Raw genomic sequence first — 20,582 nt, forward strand, 5'->3', positions numbered from 1 at the left:
TCTGTAGTTGGGAATTTCATGCATAGATGCGGAGTTGAGACTATTGCACCGAGTTGATTTAGTGTTGTCCGACCTATTAAGGCATTGTAGGCTGAACTCACATCGACCACGATGTAGTCTATCTTGAGTGTTCTGGATTGGTTCCCTTTTCCGAAGGTTGTATGTAGTGACACGTATCCCAGTGGTTGTACTGGAGTATCGCCCAGTCCGAACAGGCTGTTCGGGTATGCTCTAAGCTCCTTTTCTTCTAAGCCGAGCTTGTCGAAGGCAGTTTTGAATAAGATGTCGGCGGAGCTCCCTTGGTCTATTAATGTGCGGTGGAGATTGGCGTTTGCCAGTATGATGGTGATGACCATGGGATCGTTGTGTCCTGAGATGACACCGGATGCGTCTTCTTTGGTTAATGTGATTGCCGGGATGTCGGGTGCTTCCTCCTTCCCTTCGACATGATATACTTCTTTGAGGTATCTTTTGTGGGATGATTTAGAGATTCCACCTACTGCAAATCCTCCGTGTATCATATGGACATGTCTTTTTGGCGTACGAGGTGATCGCTCAGCTCGTCCGACGTCCTCATCTCTTTGTCTTTTTCTTTGTTCATCATCTCGGGTATAGATAACGATTTAGTTTTCCTTCTCTCACTAATTTTTCTATGATATTTTTTAAGTCGAAGCATTCGTTGGTGGAATGTCCTCGGACCCGATGATATTCACAGTATTCGTTCCGATTTCCTCCTCCTCTTTTGCCTTTGAGGGGTCGAGCTGGGGGTATCTTTTCTGTGTTACAGACTTCTTTGTAAATATCCACAAGGGACACCCGAAGAGGGGTGTAATTATGATACTTTTTGATTTTTTCCCCCGTTCGATCTTCCTTCTTCTTGGGTTCTTTATCTTTATCTCGGTAGGTGAAACCGGATTTCGAGGCTTCTCCAAGTCGAGAATTTTCTTCCATGTTGATGTACTTCTCTGCCCGCTCTTGCACCTCATCCAGAGATGTGGGGTATTTCTTTGATATAGATTGGCTGAAAGGTCCTTCTCATAGGCCGTTGATGAGGCCCATGACGTCAGCCTCTGTTGGCAAGCTTTGTATATCTAGGCATGTTTTGTTAAATCTTTCCATGTAGTTGCGAAGACTTTCCCGATCTCCTTGCCTGATTCCTAGTAGACTGGGGGCGTTCTTGGGCTTGTCTTTTTGGATGGAGAATTTGGCCAGGAATTTTTTGGCTAGGTCGTCAAAGCTTGAGATGGACTTAGGAGGTAAATTGTCGAACCATCTAAGTGATGTCTTCGTAAGAGTCGTTGCAAAAGCCTTGCAGCGAACAGCATCTGAGGCGTTGGTGAGGTACATTCTGCTTCTGAAGTTGCTGAGGTGATGGTTGGGATCTGTAGTGCCATCATACAAAGTCATATCCGGGAGTTTGAAGTCCTTAGGAATTTTGGTTTTCATGATTTTCCTAGTGAATGGATCTTGATCTTTGCGAGAGTTGTCTTCAGGGGTGGTCCGGGTAGTCTTTGCTTTGAGATCGGCTTCAAGTTGTAGAAGTTTGTCTTCTAATTCTCGACGTCGCCTTACCTCTCTTTGTAGATCCTTGCCGACTTCTTACTGGTACTGGCTTTCTTTTTCAAGTTGCTTTAAACGATCTTGAAGCGCTTCTATTACTCCTAGATTTGATGAGTTTTTGTCTCCGTTAGATTCCGGAGTATCTTTTGGTGTAGTGCCCACGTTTTTATGCGGTGTTCTATCCTCTATATCTGAATCATGGTCGTTGTCACGATCGTCCGCCATGGTGTTGGGATGACTTTCAGGTTCCCCGGCAACGGCTCCAATGTTCCGAGGGTTACCTAAAACTGTAGGTCGATCTCGGATGAGATCTTCGGTACTGGTTAGAGATGACGTGTCCAGCTAGCTGGTGGCGGCCGGAGCTGTTATGTCCGACTTGTTGGACTGGCTGCACTTTTGATCCTTGGTCACCGGAGGATGGGGGTACCTATAAGAGACTCCGATGCTTAAGTTAGCATGGGTATTAAATAGGTTTTTGTAGAATCAGAGTATGAGTTATACCTGGGTGCTCCAGTGTATTTATAGTAGTGTGGGCTGACCTTTCTGATAAGATAAGTTAGTTATCTTATCTTATCTTATCTTTGGGTGGGGTCAGCTTATCTTCAAGGGAACCGCCCTTACCTCTTTAGGCTTGGACTGCCTTTGGATTTGGGTCGTGTTCCTCTATTTGGGCCATTTATTGGGCTTTCCTGTCGATTTGGCCGACCTCTTTGAGAAGAGGTCGGGTAGCCTGACTTGAAGAGGTCGGTCGCTTTGTCGTCAATCATCCTAGGTCGGATAGCTCGACCCAGGGTGTGAACAGTAAGCATGAAACCCAAGAATTTGCCAGCTTCTACTGCGAAGGTGCATTTTTCAGGGTTAAGTCGCATGTCATGCCTTCTTATAGTGTCGAATACTTGGGTGAGGTCGGACAATAATGATTCCTCGCTTTGTGTCTTTACTAACATGTCGTCCACGTATACTTCCATGACTTTCCCGATAAGGTCTGTGAAGACTTTATTCATTAATCTTCGATAAGTGGCTCCTGCATTTTTGAGTCCGAATGGCATGACAACATAGCAGTAGTTTGCTTTTGGGGTTAAGAATGAGGTTTTTTCTTGATCAGGTGGGTACATTGGGATTTGATTGTATCCCGAATAGGCGTCCATAAACGAGAGGTATTTGTATCCAGAGGAGGCATCCACCAGAGTGTCGATACTTGGTAGTGGATAAGGATCTTCTGGGCAAGCTTTGTTGAGATCGGTGTAGTCGGTGCACATCCGCCACTTCCCATTTGATTTTTTCACCAAGACGACGTTAGCGAGCCATAGCGGGTACTTGACTTCCCTTATGAATCCTGCCTCCAGTAGAGCTTGTACCTGCTCTTCCACAGCTTGGGATCGTTCTGGCCTGAGCTTTCTACGTCTCTGCTGTACTGGCTGAGATCCTGGGTATACTACCAGCTTGTGGCACATTAGTTTGGGGTCTATGCCTGGCATGTCTGCGGCCTTCCATGCGAAGAGGTCAACATTATTTCTTAAGAACTGTATGAGGGACTCCTTTGCGTCTTCTTTTTGGATTATGCCGATATTGGTTGTTTTATCTGGGACATCTCCGATCTGGACTTTTTCTATTTCTCCTTCGGGTTATGGACGAAGTTCTTCCCGCCCTCAAACTCCCCCGAGTTCGATGGTGTGGATTTCTTCTCCTCTGCCTCTAAAGTTCAGGCTTTCGTTGTAATAGCGGCGTGCTGTCCTCTGGTGTGCTTTTATCGTAGCTATCCTTTCTATGGTTGGGAACTTCATGCACAGATGTGGAGTCGAGACTTCTGCGCCGAGCTGATTTAACGTTGTCCGACCTATCAGGGCATTGTAGGCTGAATTCACGTTGACCACGATATAGTCTATGTTGAGTGTTTTTGACCGGTTTCCTTTTCCAAAGGTTGTGTGCAGTGAGATGTATCCAAGTGGCTGGATTGGAGTGTCTCCTAGCCCGAATAAGCTGTTCGGGTATGCTCTGAGTTCCTTTTCCTCTAGTCCGAGTTTGTCGAAGGCAGTTTTGAACAAGATGTCAGCCGAGCTTCCCTAGTCTACCAGTGTGCAGTGGAGATTAGCGTTGGCCACTATGATAGTGATGACCATGGGATCGTCATGTCCCGAGATGATGCCAGCTGCGTCCTCTTTAATAAAAGTGATAGTAGGGAGGTCGGGTGCTCCTTCTCCTCCCTCGACATGATATACTTCTTTAAGATGTCCTTTGCGAGATGATTTGGAGATTCTTCCTCCCGCAAATCCTCTGTGTATCATGTGGACATGTCTCTCCAGGGTTCGAGGCAGTCGTTCCGTTTGTCCGACGTCTTCGTCCCTTCTTTTTTTTCTTGGCTCATCTGATTTGCTGGCTAAGTACCGATCTAGTTTTCCCTCTCTCACTAGTTTTTCTATAACATTCTTCAAGTCGAAGCACTCGTTGGTGGAATGTCCATAGATTCGATGGTATTCATAGTATTCTGTCTGATTTCTTCCTCTTTTCTTGCTTTTGAGTGGGCGAGGTGGGGGTATCCTTTCAGTATGGCATACTTCTCGGTAGACATCTACAAGAGACACCCGAAGAGGGGTGTAATTATGGTATTTCTTGATTTTTTCTCCATGTTGATCTTCTTTTTTCTTAGACTCTTTATCCTTATCTCGGGAGGAGTAGGAGAATCCGAACTTTGAGGTCTCTCCTAGTCAAGAGTTTTCCTCCATGTTGATGTATTTCTCTGCTCGTTCTTGCACTTCATTCAGGGATGTGGGATGTTTTTTGATATAGAGTGACTAAAGGGTCCCTCTCGTAAGCCATTGATGAGACCTATAATGGCTGCTTCTGTCGGCAGATTTTGTATATCTAGACATGCTTTGTTGAATCTTTCCATGTAGCTGCGAAGACTTTCCCGATCTCCTTGCTTGATCCCTAATAAGCTTGGGGCGTACTTAGTTTTGTCCTTCTGGATGGAGAATCTAGCTAGAAACTTCTTGGCTAAGTCGTCAAAGCTGGAGATGGACCTAGGGGGCAGATTGTCGAACCACTTAATTGCTGTCTTCGTCAAGGTAGTCGGAAAGGCTTTGCATCGAACGGCATCTGAGGCGTCGGTGAGATACATTCTACTTCTAAAATTGCTGAGATGATGGTTGGGATCTGATGTGCCGTCGTACGGAGTCATGTCAGGGGGTTTGAATTCCTTTGGGATTTTGGCCTTCATGATCTCTTTGGTGAATGGGTCTTGATCCTTGCGTGGGCTATCTTCGTGGTTGGAATGAGTAGCTTTAAAATCAGCTTCAAGCTTTATGAGTTTGTCTTCTAATTCTCGACGTCATCTTGCTTCTCTTCGTAGGTCTCTTTCGGCTTCCCGTTGATATTCGACCTCTTTTTCAAGTTGTTTAAGGCAATCTTGAAGTGCCTCCATGACTCCTGTGTTTGGCGAGTTCTTGTCTTTGTTAGGTTATGAAGCATCGTCTAGTGTGACATCCACGTTCTTATGTGGCATTCTGTTCTCCAAATCAGAGTTGTGGTCGTTGTCAAGGTTGTTCGTCATGATGATGGGATGACTTTCAGGTCTCCAGCAATTGTGCCAATGTTCCGAGGGTTACCTGAAACTGTAGGCCGATCTCGGACGAGATCTTCTGTGCTGATCGGCGCTGATGTGTCCGACTTATGGGTGGTGGCCAGAGCCGCTGTGTCCGACTTGTTGGACTTGAGGGTGATGCTGGTCCTTCATCACTGGAGGGTGGTGGTACCTGCAAGGGACTCCGATGCTTAAGTTAGCAAGGGTATTAAGCAGGTTTTTAGTAGAATCAGAGTATGAGTTATACCTGGGTGCTCCAGTGTATTTATAATGGTGTGGAGTGACCTTTCTGGAGATAAGATAGTTATCTTATCTTATCTTATCTTTGAGTGAAGTCATCTTATCTTCAAGGGAACCACCCTTATCTCTCTAGGCTTGGGCTGCCTTTGGATTTGGGTCGTGTTCCTCTGTTTGGGCCCTCTTGGGCCTCTGTAGTGATTTGGCAGAACTCTTTTTAAAGAGGTCGGGTAGTTCTGTCCTAAAGAGGTCGGTCGATTCAACCTGGGTCGGACAGCTCGACCCAGGGTATGAACAGAAAGCTTGCAAAGAATTTGGCCTAATTTTACTAGATTCAAGTATTGTTAGTTAGGTTGAATCAGATAATTAGTAATATTCTCGCTTCTGTTTTCTCGAATAATATTCTTGGGGGTAATATGGTTGTGTGCTTGATAAATATTGTTGATTATGCTTGCTAATAACAACAATTGATAATTTAGATCTAATCATTGATCTATTATTAAGGTTTTGTATAATTGAATAACACATAATAAAAAATAGAGTTTTAAATAATATATATTCTATAGCTAAATTTCAAATAATGGAAAAGCTCTAATTTTTAGGAAATATTTTTAAAGAAAAATTAATCGGATTTGGTTTGATCTCTAAAACAGAAATGAGTGGACTAATCGGGTTTTGCATGACGAAACCATAGATAAAGAAGATGAAGAAGAGCTGAATAGGTACATGCATGACACTAATAGTCTGTGTTAATGTAGTCACATTTTTTAAGTTGTATCTGAAATAATAGTCATTTCATATTCTTAATTTTACTGTTGTGGTGCTAGCTTGGTGGAATCAATTTCTTTCTTTCAATGGAGTGTTCTCCTTTTATACTTCTACTTCACACTAAAGCTACCTTAATTCTTGATATGAAAATGATCAATCCGTCTGGGTATAACAATTGATATATTTTAATGCAACATCTAATATTTTTCAATGATTTCACTAATTAATCAATATATTTTGCTTATAGCTATAGTCAATTATATCTAGTGTACATTTTGTTTAATGTAAATGCTCACGAAGATGATGCTAAAGTTATACATATTTGCTTTATTGAACGGTCCATAACTATCCCAAAGTCAGTTGATGGGACAAGAGGTTACAACAACCAAAAGAGCGAAACTTTAGTTCTAATGATTTCTTTGATAAAAGAAATTTGTATTCCCAAAGAAAACAAAGCGAAAGTCCAAGTATATTTTTTATTTGGAAAAAGAAATGTGCATTCCCAACAACTATAGTGATTATTCTTATGAAAAAGTGTATTACTTTAACTCATACTTTGCTTTTTGCAATTTTTTCTAAATGAATCAATTTGTAATAGATTTTTTTTCAAACTATGTTTTTGGGGAGTTTGAAGAGTTGGTTCAAGTATGAATTTAATTTCTTCGAGAGTAGAATATATACTTGAGTATACCAAGAGAAGTCCCCTCATGGACATTCTTCATGCTCAGAGAGAAGCTGGGATTGATGACAAGGTAAATTGTTATCTCTCTCTATCATGTTTTATGTTATGCTTGTTGGCTTATGTGCATAGTTTATGGAGTCACCATGAATGTTTGCAAGATGTTCTTGAAAATGAACGTCGAGTTATTCAAATAGACAACATTTAGAGAAAGAAGCTATAGCCAAACAACATTTAGAGAAAGAAGCTATAGCCAACGATGTTGAACATCAGAAGAACTAACTTAGAAGAAACCGCAAATGCTGAGGAATAAAATGGGGTGTATGATATGATCACATAGTTTATTGGTAAATTTAATAGGTAAAAAATCACGAATATGCCACTCTCTATAATTATTACATAATTTATTGGTTTATATCTCTCTTTTGGGATAATGAACATTTTCTGAAGAGTAGTCATATAATTTATTGGAAGTTGTTAGCAACATTTTTTACAAGTTGCTCTGTGAAACACTTTCATGAAGATTTTTATGATTAATGAATTAAGGCTGAATATGTTTGCAGTATTACTTAGATTTTTTGATGACATTTATGTTTTCCTGCATCACTTATCCATCGCAAATGAATATGTGTCAAAAATATTATATTAACTAAATGAGTTTCATTGATTTTTTTTTGAGACTGGATCCTTTTTGTTAAGCGCAAGAAGATAAAATGGATTGTATATTACGGAAGCAACATTTTGTAATCTCAATATTTTGAAATCTCATTTAATTACTAAATTGTATAAAATTTTTCCGCTTTGGCTTTTACGTTAATTAGATAAAGGGAATCATTTGATTACTAAACTTGCATAATTATATTACTCATATCACCTTTCTTTTTTTTTTGAAACCATTAAAGTTATTGTTTTTTTCGCTTTATCTGTTTTGTTTTGGGAAATGATTCCATTGAGATTCATTATTATTTTGATATGGTTGAAAATTAACAAAGAAAAAAAAAGTATTTGTCCATTATCAGCATCCTTAAGAATTCATGCTTTTTAAATCTTAATATAGAGCTAGACTAGGAGGTTATTAGAAATTTATATTTTTTACACAAAAATACATTCTTGATATTTTAGAATTGTTGCTTGAGTTGAATTCTTTTTTTTTTAGAGCTATTTTACAACTCTATGTTGCTTCAATTATATGATTTTGTGGGTAGGATATATACTTTTAGGAGTAGTGGTATAAGGTCACATGATTTTATGAATCTGATAAGTTGAAAAAAATTTAGAGGCACATTAGAAACCATTTTTAAAATACTACTTCTTTATTTTTCAAATGGTATGTTAAAAATAGACTATATTTTGTGCATTCAAATAGCACTGGAGTATTCATTTAAGCATCACTTTCACAACATTTAAGAATAAAGAATAGAAGAGAAAGCAAAAAAGAAAAATAAATAAAAGATAAACCAAAAAGCAATGTCCTCTATAGTACGCTCTCTCTCTCATCTAAGTTAGGATTTAGATTAAAGGCAATGATTAAGAAATTTGTAGGAACGAGTTGAAGTTGAGCGAAAGAAGCCTTACACTTATCTCTCTTTTTCTTTCTTTCATCTTGGAAAATAATAAGTTTGATGAGAGATTTCACACATCCATTCTTTTTCTCTTTCTCTTTCTCTTTTTCTTCAATAAGCAAAAAAATAAAATCAAAGATCAAAATAGTAGTTTTTCAAATCCTTAAGTTCTTCATCTTTTTATGCATTCGGCCCTCTTTTTCTGATAGACCTCTAATAGCATTGAAAAATGACATCTTACATTTTTGTAAAATAAACTTTTTTATCCAAAAAATAAATTATTTTAACACGATAAATCAAAGAATTTTTTTATACACATAAGTTATATTGGTTATGGTTCTTATTCATGTTTATCTTCTAAATTGTGTTGTTTATATTTTTAAGTTGTATTTGTTGTCGCATAATTTATGAAGTTGAACAAGATACAATGTACTCTGAGGTATGATCTCTATAGTCAATTCTAAGAAGTGCTTGCTCATCAAAGTGAATGTTTCGAAAATCGAAAATAGAAAGAAAGAGTATAAACTTGATCCTAATTAAAAAAGTTTCTACAAACTATGAGAAGTTAAGAAAGGATACTTATGTATTTTGAGTAGTAATAAAGTAAATAAATTTTCTATCTTTGTTTTAAAGTTAAGCAACAAAAATAATGTTACTAATGTAAAAAATGACAATCTAAGAAGACTGAAAAAAAAATCGAAACAAAAAACAGAAATTTTCAACGCACGGGTCTTCTGCTAGTATAACTATATATCGTGAGGCTTTCGTGCATCTAATTGGAAATGGATCCTCTCAATTTTTTTAACAATTGAGGGAGTAAAGTGTGATCTCCCACGATTAATTTTATAAGTGGAACCAAGAATAAATATGAGAGAGAGAACAATGAAAGGCTAAAGATTATATTTTACACTCTCAATTTTTTTCAACAATTAAGATGATTCATTCTCCATCTAACTGGGAATCCATTTTAGTACTTGTTTGGACGTCATTATTTTGATAAAAAAGATCTTTTTTATTTTTTAATATATTTGACAAATTTTTAATAATAAAAATAAAAATATTAGAAAAAATATATTTTTTGAGAAGTTACAATTTACATATTTTTTAAAAGATTTTTTTCTTTCAAAAAAATATTTTTATATAATAAATAAACAAAAATTATTTTTATATTATTATATTTAAGCATAATTAATAAATAAAAAGATTTTTATATAAAATATACAAATATAAAATTATTTTTATTTTTTTATAAAATAAAAAAAAAATTCGAGAAAAAATGTTTTCTTATGGGTCGAACCAAATAAGCCCTTAGCTTTGTGGTGGAAGAAAGGGTAACGGAGGGGAGTGTTATTACTTGTGAGTTGTGAGTACGTAAGGTTTGATCACTTGATGCTATAATACAAAGCGATGATGCAAAGGAAGGGAATCGAAAGTTTAAGTCTAATTTCTTTTGTTGTTTGTTCTTGTTCTAAATAATAACAGGTCTATTTTCCCAAGTCTCAAAGCTTCAACTTAATAAAAGCAAGCAATTTCTTCCTAGTTCCTATCTTCATCTTGGTCCGATTAGGTAATGCTTCGTTTCTCTTGTCTTCTAATCTCTCGTATAACATTTTGACGTTTTAGTGTATCTGTTTTCTTGAAAAATGCTGTCTGCTCTCTATGGCCATAGATTTAATTTCTTGTCGGTTTGAATTGCTTGTGATTGTTTCCCTTTGGAGATGCCCCTGCCATTAAATTTGCTTGAAGCCCTAAATTTGGTTATTGAATGACTTGATACTTGGGATCACTCTAAAATTGGTTATTGAATGACTTGATACTTGGGATCGCTCTAAATTTGTTACTCCGTAAAGAAGAATTTTGGAATGTTAAAGCTTCTGAGACCTATTGGGCTTTGTCTTACATCTACATTAATCTTTCTTTGTGAGCCATAACTACATAGTTCATCCCCTTTTTCATAATTCAATAAGCTCTGATTTACTTCTGCTTTCGAATATTTTTATCGATTAGAGAACACCTGTTCTTATAATTGGTCTCGGAGTAAAGAGGTATTAGGTTACAAATTTATTCCATGCCCTGGAAGAAGCCTTTATTGGCATGGATTGTAATTACTTGCATTAATGAAATATGAATCCATGCATCTCTGGAGTAATAGTATTGTATTTGGCTTGTAAAGCTATAAATTAGTCGATGAACTCAGCGGTCCTATTCTGTGTGATATTACGAAATGGACATGCCCTAAGGATCATAACTTACATAACCTAGTTCAAGTTGCTAATTGTCCAAAAGTTAATACATTTTACGGGGAAAGGAAACTTCATCAACTACTAAAGTTAGTCTCTTATCTGGCCAAGCAATTTTCAACTACTCACTATCTTCCTTCCATTTTGTTATGTATTTAGTGCTTGTTTGGGCGCCATTATCTTGATAAAAAAAGATATTTTTCAGTGAAAAAAGATTTTTTTTTTATTTTTTAGCGTGTTTGGCAAATTTCTAGTATTTAAAGTAAAAGCACTAGAAAAATAAAAAAAAAAACATCTTTTTTGAGAAGCTGTAATTTACATCTTTTAAGATCTTTTTTTCTTTAAAAAAAAGATGTTTTTCATGTAATAAATAAATAAAAAAATGCTTTTATATTGTTATACCCAAACATAATTGATAGATAAAAATATCTTTTTATATGAGATATCCAAACATAAAATCACTTTTACTTTTACATAAGATCTTTTAAAAAAAGATAACTCGAAAAAAGATCTTTTCTTAAAAGTTCACCCAAACAAAGCAGCACAGATTTAGTTTGTTCCTTGCCAAATTAAATGCTTGGTCATTTTGCATTTAAGGAGGACAATTCATAGTGTAGCTACAATTAAAATATGTTAAATTGAGTGTGTCTAAGTCAATCCTAAAGGTTGCTCAAACTAAAAGTAATATTGGTCATACCCTTAAGCAAGCAGCATGGACTCTCACGCACACCTCTCATGGCCCAAGACTAAACATCTGAATGTGAAGGTTGCAAGGTTGGAAACATGTGGATGGCACATAGTAATACCATCTCAAAATTAAATGTGTCTAATTCAGTCCCAAAAGTCTTCGTGAGAGGAATATTTGTGCATAATGTTATAAAGGTTGTTGTCTCCATAAATTCTTCCATCATCTTGTTAGGTGGTGGAGGGAGAATGGGAAAATTGACAGCAGACCCTATTTTGATAGGTTTTAAAGGAAGGGAAATTCCCTTGAAGGCCCCTTTAAGCAGGGCAGTGCCTTATTCTTTTGCATCCTCACAAGGAAATTAACTTCCCGTCTATCCTGTTTCTATTTCCGTATTTCTGTCACTTCCACTCCACTGAAAAACTTCTGGCCATAGCATATAAATGGTATTATAAATACTATATACTTCAATTATGGCGGTTGCATATTCTGTGAATATTCTTGTTGCATCAACGAGAATCTAGTTGGCTAAGTTATTTGAAGGTTACCAAATTTTGAAATCTGCCCGTAGCTGTATTTAGGATTGACATATATGTGTTTAGCTGTTTGGAATTAGAGAGACGAATGTGGTTTTGTTAGTTGCAGTTTGGAACAACAGGAATGGACCACAATCAAGTATTATTTCTTCTGAAACAGGTTGAATAAAATTTTAACAACAATTAGGATTCAAACTTGCTGGGCTAGTTCAAATATGGTGATTAATGTAAATCAAACTAAGGGCTTCATTTCATTTGTGTTCAAACTGAAGATTAGTTATTGGCATGCTACCTATGACTCATTAATTAGGGAAATGGAAACTTAGCTGGGTTTGAGTCATCATAAGTTCTGTTTTATGTCTAAAGATATGATGTTTCTAGTTAGTTATGAGTGCAATTGTATTGGCCCTTTTTATACTTGTTTCCTATCTTTTCTTTATGGTCTTTTTGTGATTTTTAAATCAGGTAGCCTTCAATGTGTTGAGTGGATGAGGTTGACTGACATGCTTCCAACAGGGCAGTAGCCTTGAGTTCAAAACATGGAACTGCCATTTCTTGGGTTGTTTATCTTTGGTCTTCTATAGCATTATACAACAATTTTGTTTTGAAATTGATCCAGGTGATAATGCTAATACAAAGTTCCCTTCTAAGTTCAGTTGAGGCTGGTTCATGTTATGTAACTGATGATGGAAAAGATATTCTTTGTGACCGGATGCCTAGTGGTCAAACTTGGCAGGCATACATGAAATGCAGCAACTACCCTCTTAACTGGTGTGGAAAAGCTGAACAAACGAAAGAGGATAGAAGGAATGCTGATAATCCTTGCAACTCGAACTGTCTAAGTGGCTTAGGTCAGCCATCAACTGCTAGTATCATGACTGATAATACTGCACCTAACATGGTATACAGGAGAAAAAAGCTACGTAAGGGATTAAATGCTCCTCTTTCCAATTGCCGGTCAGTCATAAGTTCCTCTGTGCGTTTATCATCAGCTGAGGATCGGCCAGGTAGTTTCCAAGTTAAAGACGATTCTGAAATGATAAGAAATCCTGTTGTTTCTTCTGTGCTGTTCGATGGGGTAGTTAAAGATAACATTCAGAAAAGTTTAGGAATTGACAGTGTAAATGATAGTTGCTCTTCTTCAAAATCAAATATGGAACTTGTTTCAGATTCAGTAGAAACTGAAATTGATGAACCTGGTGAATGCTCCTCATCCAGTGCAATAGTTGTGGATGTTACAAGGGAAGCAAAGACAGAAAAGGATTCTTGCATGAATATTCTAAGAAGCTATGGTCTTAGAGGAGATTGTTTTGCAGATAATGCTGCCTCTTTGGAAACTGTTGTTACTGCTGGTAATATCTGCTGTTCCAGATTGTGCAAAACATGTGGTAGGTTGGACAGTTCATTGAACATGCTTCTATGTGATCATTGCGAAGATGCATATCATCCAACTTGCTATAACCCACGTTTTAAAAAATTACCAACCGATGAGTGGTTTTGCCATTCATGTCTTACAAAAAGTCACAAAATTCTCAGAGAGACAATAATCAAATCACCAGGTATCCACAATGAACTGGGTAAATGTAGAACTGTTTCTGTTAAGGCAGAATTGAATCCCATACTGTTGATGCTGAGAGAAACTGAGCCATATACAACCAAGGTGCGGGTTGGTAAAGGTTTTCAAGCTGAAGTACTTGGTTGGTTAGGTCATCAGGGAAGGTATCTTAAGTTTTAATCACAAATGTTTTTAAAGCGTTTCCATGAGATCCATTGATTGTTACTTAAGTGTTTCTTACATTGCCTTGAGTTTGGACTTTACTGACTTTATTTATGTCGAGTCTAGTATCATTTGGAGTCACTGTTTGTTGGCTGTTAAATGACATAGAAAGCCTGACATGCTTGGCCAAAGCCCAATTCCATTTTGCTTATCCATTTTAACCAGTTCAGTTATCAGTGTGTGTTGTTATGCTTAGTACTACAACATATAATAATATGACAGAACTAGACTTGACCATGAGTAAAAGTAGGGAAAAACAAGGCAACAATGCAGAGTAGTACATCACTACTTGGTAAACAAAGGGATTGTGATGTGTTGTTGCATGGTTTTCCTTCATAAGATTAGTTTTGTTATTTGGTTTCTTCATCAGGAATTAAGGTGCCTCACTTTCTTTTTCACTCTTTTTGTGAGGTTTTCTTATTTTCAATGGACATGTCTGGTTTGTCTCTATCCATAATCATTGTTCATTGAAGTCTGTTTTAGCCATATTTTTCTATTATTATATTGTCACCGACATCATTTTATTGTTTCTTGTAGTGATGAAGATGAACTTCCTGAACCGTTGGAAATAAATCATTTGGAGTTTTCAACACTGCAGGCAAGGGTTTTCTTTATTTATTTTATGATCTTCATTCAAACTTGTGTGATTGAAATGCATCACATTTTCAGGAAGAGAATCAAAGAAATCCAACTAGACTCAGTTCCATAGGAAATTGGCTTCAGTGTCAGGAGATTATAAATAGAGCCAATGGAACTGTGTGTGGAAAATGGCGCAGGTACGTCTCATGTTGAAATTTTTTATGCAGTTATTTTGTGGGACAGTCTTATCAATTTTTTTCCTTTCTCAACAACATCAAAGCGTTTCCCATTAGGTTCTTTTGGGAGGGTCAACTACTAAGATCAAATGATGCTTTTATGTTTTGTAATAAGCCAAATGTTTAGAGTGGCCATTTAGATCCAAGTTTTCTATCAGTCTCACCTAGAGTTTTCTTTCTTTATTAAGAAAGAAAAGAAAATTGTTGTAGAATGGTGCAATTTAAACTTTATGCATATTTATTTCTTGGGTCCCGGGGTTTATGTTGGCAATGGGGACATCATCATCCTTTGTTATCTGAAAAACATTAAAATTTGCATGCCTAAACTGGCAACAGATTATTTGGTTTTGTTTCATTGTAAAGCTCAAGTTTCATCTAATAGTGGAAGAAGTATAAAAGTCTTGTTCATTATTATCATCGTCACCATAGGATATAGTATGATAATTAGGATCAGCTTAAAATAAATGTGTGAATAAGTCTAGGAAATTGTGCTTGAAACGTCTTAATCTAGCTAAAGCATTTGTTGGCAGAGCTCCACTTTTTGAAGTTCAAGCTGATGATTGGGAGTGCTTCTGTGGTATCCATTGGGATCCATATCATGCTGATTGTGCCGTACCCCAGGTGAAATACATTCTAACCCTTCATATTACATTCTTTGCCCGCAGCAATTTCTGATTTCTGGAGCTTTGCATATTGATTTGCTGCAGGAGCTCGAAACAGATCAAGTTCTAAAGCAGCTTAAGTATATAGAAATGGTACGTTTAAACTCTGTTTTGATAATTGTATGTCAAAGGAATTTCTTGATTAATTAGTAGTTTCGATCTCATGGCTTAGATTCTCACTCACGTATATGACATACAGCTAAGGCCTCAACTTACTGCCAAACCGAGAAAATCAGATTGCAATAGCAGTGGTGATTGAAGATGTACAGTAGTATATTGATGATAGCTTATGCTTTTTGTTCTCAAGCAATTGTACAATTTGGTTTACAAATCCATATGGCCATGCATTCCAACCAAAACAAATAATGTTCAGCCTTCTTTACCTACTGTGGACTACTATCAAGTATCAAGTACTAACGTGGATTGATCACGCTAAATGAATATGTTTACTAGCGTAGTAACCCGTGCATGGGAAAAATTTATTCAACTTAAAGAAATGTTGTATCAACATATTGGAAAGCAATTGTTGGCCTTTATTTTGTGTCAGGATGTTTGCGAATGAGAATGATCATATACATTAATTTTTTAAGATAATTCTATTGTATGATTAAGTATGTCAGTTATATGTATTGTTTTATGTTCGGGTGTGGTGGGCTATTGGCACATTATTGGTTTATATAGTTTAAAACAAATTTTTCAATTAAAGAAAAAAATATGTTCGAGTATATAATGTTTTTAAAACTCGACATAAAGATAGGAATCGAATAATTAAAAAATTAATAGAGAATGGTTAGGATGTTCATGGTTCAGTTTTTTCATAAACCGAACTGAAACTGTACTAAATCATTTTAAATGGTTTAGAAAATGAACCAAACTATTTTGTCAAATAAAAAACTGGTTTTAAACCAGTTTATAATACAGTGCACCAGTTTAAACCAGTTCATAAAAATAAAATCAGTTTTAATAGAAAAAACCAGTTTAAACTGGTTTATAGGTTAAAATTAGTTTTAACTTTTAACATATATAAAATTGGAAAAGTCTAGGGGGTCAGCAACTTTTGTGTTTTTTGGCCAACACTTAACCATCAAAACAAAAGTAAGTGATTTTCCACCATTAGATGTAAGCTCACACTATTAAAAACACTATTAATGGCTAATTGATGGTTATAAAACACCAAAATTGCTGGCCCCTAGCATTCCTCTATAAAATTAGTTTTTACATTTTCTCTCTCCCCATCTCTCTCTCCTTCTCTCCCTCTCTCCCCCCTTCTCTCTCTCTCTCTCTCTCTCTCTCTCTCTCTCTCTCTCTCTCCTTCTCTCTTTCACTTCTCCCTCTCTCTCTCTCCTTCTCTCCCTCTCTCCCCCTCCTTTCTCTCTCTCCCTCTCCTCTCTCTATCTCCCTTCTCTCCTTTCCCCTTCCTCTCTCTCTTCTTCTCTCCCTCTCCTTTCTCTCTCTCCCTCCTCTCTCTCTTTTTCTTTTTTCTCTCTCTTTCTCTCTCCCCTTCCCCTCTTTCTCCCCTCCCCTCTCTTTGTCTTTCTCTCTCTCTCTCTCCCTCCCTCTCTCTCTTTCTCTCTCTTCCTTTTCTCCCACTCTATCCCTTTCTCTCATTCTCTCTTTCCCCTATCCTTCTTCCTCTCTCTCTCTCTCCCCCCTCTTCTCCTTTCCTCTCCCCTCCTCTCTCTTTCTCTCCTCTCTCTGTCTCTCTTAACATATATAAAATTAGATTTTACATTCTCTTTCTTACCCTCTCTCTCTCTCCTTCTCCCCCTCTCTCCCTCCCTCTCTCTCTCTCTTCCTTCTCTCTTTTTTTCTCTTTTCTTCCCCTCTTCCTCTCTTTCTCCTATTCTCTCTCTCTCTCTCTCTCTCTCTCTCTCTCTTTCCCTCCTTTCTCTCTCTCCATCTCTCCCTTTCTCTCTCTCTCTCTCTCCTTCCCCTCTCACTCTTCCTCTTCTCTCTCTCTCTCCTCCTCTTTTTCCCCTTCCCCTCTCTTTGTCTTCCTCTCTCTCTCTCTCCCCCTTTTCCTTTTCTCTCTCTCCCCCTCTCTCTTCTTATCTTCCTCTCTCTTCCCCTCCTCTCTCTCTCTCTCCCCTGTCCCTCTTTCTTTTCCTCCCTTTTTTTCTCTCTCCTTTTCCCCTTTATCTCTTTCTCTCACTCTCTCTCCTATCCCTCTTCCTCTCTATCTCTCTCTCTCCCTCTCTCCTTCCCTCTTCCCCTCTTCTCTCTCTCCCTCTCTATTTCTCTCTGTCTCTCTCACTTTCTCTCCCTCTCTCTCTTCCTCCTCCTCCCTTCTCTCTCTTTCTCTCTCTCCTCCTCCTCCTCTCTCTTTTTCCTATCTCTCATTCTTTTCTCTTTTTCTCTTTTTTTCTCCTTCTCTCTCTTGTTTTGGAAAAAAGAGGGGGAGAGAGAGAAGAGGGATATAAAATGAGAGAAGGTTGGGGGAGAAAGAGAAAAGAGAGAAAGAAAGGGAAGAAAGAGAGAGAGGAGGGAGAAAAAAGAGAGAGAAGAGGAGAGAGAAAGAAGGGAAGAGGGAGAGAGAAATAGGAGAGAGAAAGAGTAAAAATGAAAAAAACTAAACTGAACCATAAAAACTGGTTTTTAATAAACTGGTTTTCATAAAAACTATGGTTTCAGTTCAGTTTTTTATTAAAAAAAAACTGGTTTATTTAAAACAGTTTCAGTTCAGTTTCAATTCAGTTAAGTGAAACCAATTTTTTTGCACACCCCTACACGCAACTATGTTGAGAGTGATCCTGGCAAATGACACAACAAATGGAAAATTGTCTCTTTTAGAATTTGAAAGGTAATGTTGAATCTTAGAATCATTTTTATGCAAACTCCATTAAATTGATTTATATTTCTTAGTAACAGGTACAACTACTTTTAATATATATAAAATGGTAAATTTGAATAGTTAATTGCATTAAGGGCCAATTTAGATAGTTCTATAAATAATTTTTTTTTAATTTTTAACTTATGAAAAGTTATGGCAGTAATATTTGATATAATTTTCAAAACATAACTTATAACTTTTTAAAAGACTATTTAAATACTTACAAAGAAGTTAAAAAAATGACTCTTATAATAAAAAATTTATTATTACTCTTTTTTTAAAATAAATATTTTTAGGACTAAAAAATCAAACCCAAAATAAGTTATTTATAAGTTACTTTTAATATAAGTCTTTATATTTTAAATTTCTTTTCAAAAGAGCTTAATTAAGTTATTTATTCAAATTAGTCCTTGAGTATGTCCAGAATAAATATATCCAACTTACATTACTACCGAAAAATTAAAATCCCTTACAACTTTAACTAAAGTGTTATCTTCTCTAGAGAATGAACTCGTATTTTTTTATGGAAATATAAAATGAATAAAGTTTCATTAAAGAAAAAACGGTTTATTAACTACATAGAAAGATTAGTACTCTAATGAAAAATTATTGCTTCCATGAAATATATAATGTATATATGGTCATGTCCAACAACTAATAACGAATTTTGATTGATAATATGCATTATGAAACACATAATGCGTAATGAATTGTAAATTTAATTATCTTTATAACACTTAAAAGAATTGAAGTTCAAATATATATTATTTTTTGAAATATTAAAAAGATAAATTAAAAAGATTGAAAACTTTTTTATTTAAAAATTAAGAGAATAATTAATATAAAAACTTGAACTTTTATTTTTTTTTTTCTAAATGAAAAATATAACAACTGTGATATAAAAGGAGTACATCGATGTAATGCAGTCCTAATGCCTATAAATAAAATAAGAAAATATGGAATAACTAATAGAAAAGTTTCATTAACTATACACATTGATTTACGTTTATGGTAGAATTAGTTAGTAGCTAACAAACAAAAAATAAAAAGCAATATTAAGAATATAAATAATTTATAATAGAATTAATTTTTGGGATATAATCAACGTATATATTTTAAGTTGTATGAAACAAAAACTTGTGAAGATGAACTTGTTGAATGATTTATGTGCTGTGTTAAATTAACTACGTGTTAACAAAAAAAAAAAAAATCACACGATGTATATAAAATTAAGATTTAATTACTTTGTTGGTCCTTTTAATTTTACTAAATTTTCAATTTTTTTTTGATTGGGTCCCTATACCATATCAAAATTTATAACTAAGTTCCTATCGTGACAAAAACATTAAAATTAACGAAATATTTTGTTAAACTATACGGAATATTCAGTTAAGTGTTAGGTATATTCGTTTTGTTAAATGGAATGTTCTATTAATTCTATTTTTTTTTAATCACGGCAGGGACTTAAATACAAAACCTTATATGATATAGATGTAACGACCTAATTTCCACTATGGCATGCCCATACCAAAACATCGAGTATTACCAACTTGAAACTACACTGACAGTGTTATTAATAATATCAAGCCTGTAATCGGGTTAACTCGATTTTATCAGAAACATTCCTTAAAGAAAATCACAAATAAGAGGGAACGCAAGATTAAGCAAACTGGGAAGATAAATAGATACATAATAAGATGAAAAGTTAGTTAGTTACTCCCTCACAGTTATGTACACATATACAACTCAAAACATCTCTAGGTTCTGGCCCATATAGGAAGCCCAAAATCTGATGCCCAAACTAGCCTAGTCTTTTAAATTGATCTGTTAAAAAACAAAAGTGAGAGTCTAAAATAAGAGAAACACTAAACAGGAGCTGATGCAAGAATTAATACCGGTTCGGAATTTAGCAATATAATTTCATTGTGAGCATAGCTCCAAACCGATAGTCAATCCTCGAATCAAATTTAAAAGTGTTGGTTGTCACAAAGTACAAACCCCAATGAAAATTAACCAAAGTATTTAAATCTCGGGTCGTCTCACAAGGAATTGCAATGAAATGAATGATTATTGGCTATGAAGGAATACGGGGGGTTTGATTTGATGAAAGGAGCAAGAAAATAAATGATAAGAAAAGTAAAGCAAGCAACTAAAGAAAGAAATTAATAAAGAGAGACATTCATGGCAAGGATTAAGAATATAGACTTTCTATCCTAGTCACGCATAGCAATAATTAACAAGAATTTATCTTATTTCATCATCTCCAACAATGGAAGAAGGTATAATGTTATCTTCACATAGGGAGAAAGTCAAATAAGATTAGCTAATCTCAATCTAAAAGTCCTAATCAACTCACTAATTGAATTAGCAAGAGATTAGAGTCAATGGAAATAATACTAGCTAACAACTCTAGATCACCAATATAGGTTGGGTATTAATGACTCAAGATTGCCTAATTCCTCTTTTCAAGCCAAGAATGCTCAAAAATCTACTCTAACATCCTTCCAAGTATTTTATCAAACACTTGGAAGGCATAAAAGGAAAGTAAGATAAAATGACAACAAGAATAAAATCTAACAACTACCAATTGCAAGGAAACAATAACAACAATTCAATTAACAATAAAAGAATATCAAACAAACCAAATTCAA

General features: G+C 35.7%; 1 protein-coding gene across 15 annotated transcripts; it reads left to right on the forward strand.

The window, feature by feature from the left end:
* Positions 1-9,664: 9,664 nt before the first annotated feature.
* Positions 9,665-15,695, forward strand: LOC112764630 (uncharacterized). 15 transcript variants are annotated; one of them, XM_072222981.1, is made up of 9 exons: positions 9,667-9,742; positions 9,869-9,953; positions 12,313-12,406; positions 12,504-13,566; positions 14,162-14,222; positions 14,294-14,400; positions 14,970-15,060; positions 15,147-15,194; positions 15,301-15,695. In XM_072222981.1, the coding sequence occupies exons 4-9, from the start codon at positions 12,560-12,562 to the stop codon at positions 15,358-15,360; spliced, it is 1,374 nt and encodes a 457-aa protein (XP_072079082.1). In that variant the 5' UTR covers positions 9,667-9,742; positions 9,869-9,953; positions 12,313-12,406; positions 12,504-12,559; the 3' UTR covers positions 15,361-15,695. The 15 variants fall into 15 exon arrangements, with proteins under 15 accessions (XP_025666106.1, XP_025666110.1, XP_025666108.1 ...); XM_072222978.1 differs by having other exon boundaries at positions 9,673-9,753; XM_072222983.1 differs by having other exon boundaries at positions 9,708-9,762; positions 12,313-12,466; positions 12,568-13,566.
* Positions 15,696-20,582: the final 4,887 nt, after the last annotated feature.

The sequence above is a fragment of the Arachis hypogaea genome, chromosome 17 (genome assembly GCF_003086295.3).
Source record: "Arachis hypogaea cultivar Tifrunner chromosome 17, arahy.Tifrunner.gnm2.J5K5, whole genome shotgun sequence".
NCBI lineage: Eukaryota > Viridiplantae > Streptophyta > Magnoliopsida > Fabales > Fabaceae > Arachis > Arachis hypogaea.

Coding starts and splice junctions, on each gene's coding strand:
- LOC112764630 (XM_025810321.3), top strand. CDS start 12,473: ATGCTAATACAAAGTTCCCTTCTAAGTTCAGTTGAGGCTGGTTCATGT. Junction 13,567..14,161: donor TGGTTAGGTCATCAGGGAAG/GTATCTTAAGTT, acceptor TGTTTCTTGTAG/TGATGAAGATGAACTTCCTG. Junction 15,195..15,300: donor AGCTTAAGTATATAGAAATG/GTACGTTTAAAC, acceptor TATGACATACAG/CTAAGGCCTCAACTTACTGC.